Genomic DNA, 10398 nt, shown 5'->3' with positions numbered 1-10398 from the left:
TATCTCAAAAGATTTGGAAACAGCATTGCAGTTTTCAATAATTACTGTGCTGTTGACAAGTCTTGTTAGAACCTGTAAAGGGAGAACAATTAACATATTTTTATTTCCTCGAAATCAGCTCTCATATCATCCTAGTGAAACCAGCCTGTCAGAGTCAAGAGACGTGGCGGTTGCTATGAGATGTATTTTATTTGTCTTGTAATTCCTTGATTTATTCATTACACTGCGGAGATACACCAATGGAAATTTGGTATGCGGTTATGGGGAAGCTGCTTTAATATCAACAATCCCTTGCTACAATAACAAATGTTTAGTCATTAAAATGATGCTTGAATGAATGGAGCTATATCCTTGGCTTTCCATTTATTATTTTACCGTACTTATTTTGTGGATGAACAATTAGAAAGAGTGCATATATAAATGACATCTTCTCATCCAATAAAACAATGGCCATATGAACCAGCAGGTGAATTTTCATATTTACAATAGTATGAACAAAAACTTTCTCAGGCAGACTGTGTCATTTGTGTGTGAAGGTGAAACTGTACGTGCACATGTACAGGAGAGTCACACACACTCATTCTCTGTCTCCCAGGCTGTGTATCTGAGGGTCAGGTTTCGGGCCGAGGGTTTGGTGTGCGCCATCACCTCCAGAAAGTCGGCAGTCGCTACAGTTTCCAGCCTAATGTCGGGCATGTCAGAGGGTCCTGTGACACAAAAACACAGTGAGGCTAAAGGGAACTGGACAAAACCCAGGGCTGCAGTGATCTAAGTTTATTTCCCCATCTGTAGGTACAGGCACACAGATAGAGTTCAATAGTGAAAGATTGAAGCTTGAAGAAATTGATGAAAAAGATTCAACAATATTGCACACCAGAGACAGTAAGTAGGAGCAATGTGTTTGTGTGTGTGTGTGTGTGTGTGTGTGTGTGTGTGTGTGTGTGTATGTGTGTGTGTCAGGGAAGGAAATTATCCAGGCCCTTGAAAGCTCTGTTTTTAATTTCACGCTGTTTTGCCGTTTTGTTCAACACATTCATGCCTTAATGTGCCTACTGTTTCCTGAAAGCCATCATAGCTCATTAGTAGGGGCCAAATGAGTGTGCAATTCTTTGCAGTGCATTCTGGGAGAGAAAAATTAGGCATTTTTTTAGCTTTTGATTAGAGCAACCAAGCACAGAGCCTGAAACAGCAGAAATTATTGGCACCGTGAGCCAGCCGGGAGAGGGAATGGTGGTGCAAATAAAACCGACTGACTCACAAACAAACAAACAAACAAAAAAAAATGGATCTAGATTAATGTGCTCTGTAAGAAAAAGGGTTTCTTATCCAAGTGTGTAATGTGTGTGTGTGTGTGTGTGTCATACCCTGCTTGTGTGACTCCAGAGTATCAAAGATCTTGCGGACAGGTCTCATGGCAGCTTCCCTACACACCAGCCTGATGTCAGAGCCAGAGTAGCCCTCTGTCTCCTGAAACACACACACACACACACACACACACACACACCCACACACACCCAGAGTAAAACCAGCAAATTAACACAATGTCTAGTCTCATCCATACTTCCTCATACCCAAATATTGCATGATTTCACTCTAATCTTGCAAAATAACAAGTCATGCCGGTATTTAGCTTTGATTCATTTTATAAGATTTTGCAAGCTACCACTTGCACTAACCCTCAGCTGACTTTTCCCTCATACTCATTGCCTGAGGTGCGGAAATACCTTTGCCAGTGTTTGGTAGTCCAGCTCAGTTTGTAGCTCGACCCCTCCTGTGGAGCTGAGGGGGGGCAGCCAATGAGAGATCATGACTTGGCGTGCGGGCTCGGATGGCAAACCAACCAGGATCCTCTTCTCTAACCTCCTCAGCATGGCGTGGTCCAACTCCCTGTCAGACAGAGAGGAGGCAGGCTAACAAATCAGCAGAAACAGCCATTCGCTTCAACATTAAATTGTCAATTAAATGACAGAAGGCGATGTGACAGTTTTATGTCTCTGATGGGCTGAATATCTTCAACAATTCAATTTTTCTTCCTCTACAGTTTCTTTTCCTACAGTTAATGTTGACATATCCCCATCTGTTATTTATCATCCTAACATATGTAAAGCTGAAAATGGCTCTGTGTATGAGTATGATGTATTTCAGTGTGTGTGTGTGTGTGTGTGTTACCATGGCATATTGGAGGCAGCCAGGACAAAGACCAGGTCGTCTGATCTTGCTAGTCCGTCCATCTGAACCAACAGCTCTGCCTTCACCCTGCGGCTGCTCTCATGCTCTCCTCTGCAAACAAACATTAACTCCACGTTTTATTTACATGCATGACAGTAGCAAATTATGGCTAAAACAATGGCCAAAATGAACACTTTAATCATTCTAATGTACAACATTTCTAAACCTCGTGGTAGTTTTGGATAAGAGTATTGAGTAAATGTTTGAAGTGTTAAAACAAAATGTACTTCAAAATTAAAGTTTCTAGGATGACAAGCACGGCAAGATGGGGTTTGATCAGGACACATACACACACAAATACATTTCTTAATTAACTTAAATAATTAACTGATGATAACATGTTTGGAGACTTTCAGGAAATAAAATAAAGACAGTTCACTTTTGTTGAAACTGCTTCATCTACATTCACTGCTCTCTGTTGTTCGACTCACCCCGAGCTGCTTCTCCTGTGTCCCATCACAGAGTCCAGCTCATCCAGGAAGATGGTGGACGGAGCGTAATACCTGGCCAGCTCAAACAGCACCTGGACACACACACACACACACACACACACTCACAGGTAACAAATTCCCAAACACACAACAAAAGGGTAACTTATGCAAGCTTGTAACCAAAGATTGTCTATATAGGAAGATATTCCACTGACAAGAATATGTGAGGCCACCTCTAGGGGGCGACAGGGAGCCCTAAACCTGGGCTGAACAGAGACAAATGAACAGCAGACAATGGGACTTTTCTAGAAAACCACCTAGGGTGAAAATGTCATCCATCTTGTTCTGTTCACCTCCTTCTACTGACTCTGCATGCATTCACACCACATAACCTCTCTCTTTTTTGTGCAATGAAATGAAAAATACATTTAGTATTATTACTGTATTATTGTTGTTGTATTGTTGTTGTTAACAATGGTGTTATTATTGCACTTGTGTGTGTTGAATAAAAACCTACCCTGACCAGTTTCTCAGACTCGCCCCTCCACTTGCTGACGATGCTGGAGGCAGAGATGTTAAAGAAGGTGGTGTTACACTCTGTGGCCACTGCCTTGGCCAGCATGGTCTTGCCAGTGCCTGTGTGTGTGTGTGAGGAAGAGAGAGAGAGAAAGAACTACATGTTTCATAGTAATGTGTGTGTCCATATGACTTAAGTTATTGAGATCTAGGAAATATCCACAGGGCTGTCTAAAGTAAGTAATTTTGATTCTCGAATATCTGATATGCTGAAGTCTACTAGGCAGCGGACGGACATTTGACTGACAGGTGGACTGTCCAATTGGAGGCCTTACCTGGAGGGCCATAGAGAAGCAGGCCTTTCAAGGGAGACCGGATGCCTGTGAAAAACCGGGGGTACTAGAGAGAGAGCAGAGGACATGAGTGAAGTGACGAAAAGACAATTAAAGAAAGGAAATAAGGACAGAGAGAGAGCAGGGTCGATAGAAGAAAGGAGAGGAGATAATTGTGATGATAGGAGCGAAGAATATAATCACAGAGGCCGAGGCTGTGAGTGATGGCAGGGGCAGAGGAGCTCCCTCTAGGGTAACGTGTCAATTACAACAGCCTTTTGTTAAGTCTCCCCTCATGGTTCAACATGAGGTTACAGCCACAAACATATGATACAGAGACCATATTCTGTCTGCTGATATCTCAAATATAGATTTACAGTCAGGCTAACAGACTGGCCTGACCCCCGGCTCCTCCGCCCCTTTAAGCCCTCAGCAGCGGACTCACCTTAATGGGATAGACGGTGGCCTCTTTGACTGTTCGCTTGGCGTCCTCAAGGCCGATGATGTCCTCCCACCGCACGTTGGGGTTGTGCAAATAAATGTCCTTTTAAGGGTGAATACACACACATGGATAAACATGCACACACACACACACACATACACATACACACACACACACACACACACACACACACACACACACACACACACACACACACTCACAAAGTTAACTCTCTGACACCTTTACAGCAGCAATGATGATGGACATGCTGGATATGAAATAAATCACTTAAGTATATTTTCAGTTTGTGGGTGCAGTTGTGTGTGTGTGTGTGTGTGTGTGTGTGTGTGCGCGCGCTGTGCTGTGCAATACCTTGCTGATAACTGCAGCCAGTTCTCTCAGTTCACTGTTTGTTCCAAATAAAGCACCGAGGGGCTTCAGCAGCCGTTCCTACATCACAAAACAAAATGTATTCCATCATTTTATTCTATTAATAGCATGAGTCTGAGTATTAGTGTTATTAGTATTATTGCTATTGTTGCTGCTGTTGATTTGTGTGTTTTTAAGTACCAACTCTGATGAAGGCATGTTTGTTGACATGGAAACTGAGATCAACCTTCAGGTAGTCGACTTTGCTTTACCACCGTAAACCAGTGACTGAATGTTTGGCCCATATACTACAGTTTACCCACATTTTTACATTGCAACAAACCAATTTTTTTTTTTTTTCAAATCAAGCAGTGCTGAATGAGCGGAAACCAATAGCTGGATAAAAGGAAGGAAAAATTATATCAGAGTGATGTGAAGTTTATACATTTTGTGGATATTACACCAAACAAAAGCAAAATCACTTTAACTAATCACTGCGACAACCAGGGTTTCTTCCTAGTCTCACACTAAATAAACACAACTGAAAATGTTCATATTAATTACCTCTACAATAATAATATAGTCATGTCCATTTATTTCTTTGTACATGCACATTGGCTCCAGGTTACCACTGCACAGCATTGCACCCTCTTTTTTTTTTTTTTACATACATAGGGTGCAGCATGTGGTCGGGGTGTTACATAATATGCCTATTGCATTTGGTTAGACTGATCTGTCAATTTATATTTAGTCGAATGGACCTTGAGGCTGTGCTGTAGTTACCGTGTGATCCAAGTCACTGCCAGCTCCTCTGAAAGCATCATGGTTCAAAACTTTGCCATTAGTCAGCTGGCTCTGACACAGACAACACAAGAACAAATGTCTAGTTAAAACAGAGTTGTAAAACAATAAGTATACATACAATTGTTGTAGAAAAATGAAAGATCATTGCTTTAACATTTAATTGCAGTTTGTTTTACTTATTGTCCTGCTCAGGGTCCCTCTGGATAAGAATTTATGATAATGTAAATGAATAAAATGTGTGTACTTGTACCTTCCTGTCCACGCCTGCCTCCCTTCCTGTGCCGTTTCTGCTGATGGAGGAAACACTGAGGCCAAACTCTGAGGACTCGGGAGGAGCGGAGAGGTCATTTTCCTTTGGAAGACATACAGGTTAAAGATTAAATGACAGTCAGAGGATTCACATTTTTGTGACTCACACGTTTTGAGCTATAACTGCCGTTTCCACTTCAATCAGTATCGTTCTGAAAGCTGGAGAGCTGCAGTGAGATGCATCAGTCTCAGTCCATGTTGTGTGCTATTTTATTTTTCTCACACGGGACAAAATGTCTCTGGCCGTCAGCCTTCATCAGTGTCATTTTCACATGGTCGCACTCACACATATGTTTAGCATTTACAGTGGAACTTACACCGGCAGCTTTACCAGCATCCCTGACCGTCACCGTGGACTCGGTCGTCTTGGCGACACTTCCAGACTGCGGTCTGTGGGACGGGCTGATCTTAGGCAGGGGCTTCGTAGTCCTGAGGGAAAAAGAAACAAGATGAAAGAAAATGACAAAAAAAATGTTGTCTGTAGTGGTAGTGGTGGTGGGTAAATAAATAAATAAATGATATACGTAACTTATTTCATACAGCACAATTCATGTACAATTCAGTTTTCTCTGCTTCTATCTGCAGTTCACTCCTAAGCACATCAGACATGCGTACAGATCCTTGGTATTTCAATCTATTTCTTTTGTCCAGTTGTTAACGTGTATATGATTCAGTATTTTATTCCTTTATTGTCAACATGTGTTGTGTCATATACCAGCCTATGCAGCCTATTTTCCCATTACAGTCGATAAAAGCTTGACCTTGAAAGTGAATGAAACAGAGACACACTCACCTCTTCTTGCCACAACTTCTCACAAGTCTGCTCTCCACTGGACAGAAAAAAGAAATGCAGAGGAAAACAGCACAGAATTCAGCAGCATACCAAACCTAATTAGTTTGGGTTAGGGTTAGTTAGATTTTTTGTGGATGTTTTACTTAGTTAAATAATTTACTCCTGTGCTGACATGCAGTAAAGTCTTTATATGTCACTCCTTGGCCTTTATACTGTGAACCCACTGACTGCAACAAATATGCAGCCTTCTACAGAGCATTTTATTCCCTCCAAATGGTGCAGTCTGCCACTGCTTTGGGTGTGCATTGCAGATGCACTGTCTTGCATGACTTTCTCTTCCTTTCTTTCCTCTCTACCTTCATCTATGATGAAGGTAGAGATGTTTTAGGTGATGTTTTAGGTGTTACTAGCCCTTTCTCCTCTCTGTGTGTGTGAGTGGATGTGTCTGTCTGCTGTGTGCATGTGGCTACCATCTTCAGGTCAGCGCCCTGGCTCTGTCCCCGTGCCCTGCTCTACCTGGGCCTGCTCCCCCTGCTGGCCCGCCTTCCACGGCCACTAGCTTAGCTCCATTAATACATTTATGCACATGGTTCTTTGTCTTGGTCCCACTCATGTTCTCCCCCTCCCTCCCTCTTTTTCCTGTGTGTGTCTAATATACATGAGCTACATGCCCTGAACAAGTGGAAATAGGATTTCCTGGTTATCACTAATAAAGAACTGCTGATTAGTCAGTTGGTTTGTCCATTCGTCAGCCGCTGGCTCTGACATATTTTTGGCTGGTTTTGGTTTGTCATCTCACCTGGCTCTTCTGCTCTTCTAGTGAGTTTGGGGAACCTCTGGAACTTGATGAAGAAGTAGCTCTCGTACTCCATCAGCACCGTCTCCAGGTCGATGTTGTCACAAACCTCGAACCTCCGCAGACCCACGTTAGTCTCCTGGTCCAAGGCTAAGGCTGCATCAATGTAGCTAGTGGACGGACACACATGTGAACACACACACACACACACACACACACACACACACACACACATACACAGTGGAAATAAGCATGCATGTGATGCCAACAAGAAATACACCTATGCCAGCTGAGCCCAAAGGCCACACTCAGAATGATTTATTGTTGATGCATTGTGTTGATAAATCACATGTACCCAGAAACAGCAGCAATAGTTTACATGCTTCATACTTTTGTACACTTTCTCTACACACACAAGGCCACCTATACATTTGTTAATGGGAATATGATGTATATTTGTAAATCCTGCTTATTTCTGTACATTAACATACATGCTTCTTCAGCATTTACACACCTCTATTACAATTTCAGTAATCTACTAGCACTACAAGCAACACCTCGATGTAACAACTGTAATTAAAACATGTGTAATATCACATTTTTGTTAATTTTTTTCTCTATGTTTTCCTTGATTAACCCACTTAAGATGAATGAAGTTTCTTTTTATCTGATCTAACGACAGACCAGGTTTTAACTCTGTGGTATGTGATTTCTCCATCAATATGTCAAAATGTCCATAAACATGACACTGAAATGCATCCTGCAACTCTGGATACAGAAAAGCATCCAAATACCAAAAATGCTGGATGTAAATGAATATTTTAGCATTGCACTGCGGCGGTGCGCTGACACACCACAACACACACACTGACCCTTGCCCCAGAAGATGGTGGTAGATGAGGATGAGGAGGTTCTTCCTCCTGGTCTCGGTTCTCAGTTCGTCCTGTTGGACAGAAAAATAAAGACCGGTTCAGTAGCAGCTCGTACAACTACTATGCTAACAGTCAAAGCAATAACACTTTGTCACACATGTGGAAGGAGCAGACAGACAGAGAGACATCTCAAGACTCAGTTCTGTGTTCAGGGGATGAGTTCATGCAACGATATGGCTTTAATGCTGTTTAAGATTTTGCTGATCACCTTTAAAGTCTGGACAGGTTATATCTGAGTCGTCCAGTGGTGAATCCTAAATCCATACTGTAGACTTAAATGAGACAGATGTTCACTGTCAGTCTTTCAAACACCCACGCCACCGAGCTCAGAGTTTTACTTCACTTATTGAGTGAATTTCTGGTGGATTTTTTTTTTTTTTTTTTTTTTTATGTGGTTTTGGGTTTTTTTGATATAACTTTTTTTTTTTTTTTTTTTTTTTTTCCAGTAATCTCCCTCCCCTCTCCTTACTTTAACCAGGAATCCATATCCAACTGTAACCTTTTTGCCTGACTTTCTGGTGTAACTTAACCATCTGTTTGTCTTTGTCATCAAGCACTTTATTTACAAAGTCCCATGGGGAAAGCTGTTGTTATTATCACTACCACTACTATTACAACCATTACTGTTGCCTCAAATTGAGCAAATTTTTCACTTTTACCTCAGTAGATGGTTTCACCTGTACTTTTTTATTTTTACCTCTACTTTGATTATAGTATAACAGCAGCAAAACATCAGCACTTTACTTGAGTAGATTCCAGTAGTTACTGTTTTTACCACTTACTATTACTACTGCAAAATACAGCTAGTCCAAACCCTACTACTGCTATTACTCCTACAACCAAGCTTTGTAGCTTTGTGCCACTTGATTTCTTCTTGAAATAAAAAACAGAAACAGAAATAATTCTACAACTGGGTCCATTTGGTTTTGTCTCTGATCAACAGCACAAGCTGTGCAGCTTCTCAACCTGGAAGCAGGAGAGTATGATGAGCCTTTGAGAATGGCATCAGTCCAGTGCCAGTCTTCTTGTTATTGGTTACGATAACAACAACAGAAAATTATCTTCATTTGGTCCTTATTTTCCTTTAGAACAACTTCACTCATGCATTAACTATCTTATCTCTATCCTGTTAATAGTTTATGAGCATTTTGATTATTGTGTGATAGTATCTATCTTTTTATTTTGCTGTTTTTAAGCTTGAAGAAGAAGCAGAAGAAGAAGAAGAAGAAGAAGAAGAATAGTAGCAGTAGTAAAGCTTGTTTGTATAGTATCTTTCATACAAGAAATGCAGTTCAAAGTGTTTTACAATACAGAAACTACACGGAGAACTTTCCATGGTTCTGAGTGAGGACTGCATGGCTGAAATAACAATAAACACCGATATTTTTTTCCTTCTTCTTCTTCATAATACAGCTCCTTCTGTTATTACCACTACTCAACTTTGGCCAGCAGATGGCGCCTGATGGCCAAAACAAAACCACCACCTGACCGGTAACCAAGGCAACCAGTGGATGCCGACTTTGGCTCAACTGATGCATGCAAAACTAGCATGATTAGCTCCCGAGCTAATGATTTTGGAATCGGTTCAATTCCGTGTCTAATCGCTACAAAAAGTGAATTAAGTTAGTTATATGCCTGGTGTATTTGTGGAACAACGCATGTACAGCCTGCTCTCGATACATGTTGAGTTTAATGCTGCGCTCCCCGGTGAGAGCAGGCTCATACTAACTTCTGGTACCGTAAGCGTCGCTAACCTCGCTGTGCTAAAGGTGTAAGCCGACGTGAGCAGGTGAATAACTCAGTCAGGAAACACCGAAACACATGAAGTTTCGCTCACCGCTAGATGTGCCGTGTTCATTGTCGGATATGAAAGGTCCATTGAGAGTTTCCTCTGCTCCTTCCTCCTCTTAGCGCTGCCTCTGCTGCCACTGCCACTACTGAACTTCAGCCAACAGATGGCGACAAATCTGCATCTTTCCAGTGGTTAGAAAGGCTACGTTTTTTTTTTTCCATAACCCTAACAGCAAAACTTCAGTGTAGAGCTGGCTGAAAATAGCATGTGTCCTTAATTTGGAAAAAAAAAAAAAACAAACAAACAAACATGAAGAATGCATAAACAGTGTCCAATGCAGATCAAAGTGTTCAAGAATTTTATGGGACCCGAGTGCCATTTTCTTGGTTTTAGTGATGTGTCTTATTCACAGTTTCAGTCAGATGCTGTTCATCACTCACTCACTCACTCACTTCTGGAAAATTCCTGTAAGATAATGAGTTTTTAAGACTTAATAGGAAGCTAAATAATTTTTAAAGTGCAGAGAAAGTCATTATATTCTTTTCTTTAAAATATTGGCATCACCTGTGTCCAGTGATTAACCGCCTTGGCTGCTATTTTTTTTATCACTGCAAATTTTCAGGGAACTGCGTTTTGCATGAGTCATTTTAAAA

The 10398-nt window shown here is 41.4% G+C and overlaps 1 protein-coding gene across 1 annotated transcript; it reads right to left on the bottom strand.

Annotated features, from left to right (window-relative positions):
* Positions 1-259: 259 nt before the first annotated feature.
* katnal2 (katanin p60 subunit A-like 2) lies at positions 260-9890 on the bottom strand. The gene is made up of 16 exons (XM_030068974.1): positions 9791-9890; positions 7894-7964; positions 7025-7191; positions 6226-6262; positions 5750-5861; positions 5374-5475; positions 5103-5174; positions 4323-4400; positions 3954-4052; positions 3512-3575; positions 3178-3296; positions 2661-2752; positions 2170-2280; positions 1725-1887; positions 1365-1467; positions 260-707 (listed from the first exon to the last, which is right to left on the bottom strand). Exons 1-16 carry the CDS (start codon positions 9830-9832, stop codon positions 568-570), a joined length of 1572 nt encoding a protein of 523 aa, XP_029924834.1. The 5' UTR covers positions 9833-9890; the 3' UTR covers positions 260-567.
* Positions 9891-10398: the final 508 nt, after the last annotated feature.

Source organism: Myripristis murdjan, chromosome 14, assembly GCF_902150065.1.
Source record: "Myripristis murdjan chromosome 14, fMyrMur1.1, whole genome shotgun sequence".
Classification (NCBI taxonomy): Eukaryota; Metazoa; Chordata; class Actinopteri; order Holocentriformes; family Holocentridae; genus Myripristis; species Myripristis murdjan.
This window is presented reverse-complemented; position numbering and strand designations above follow the sequence as displayed.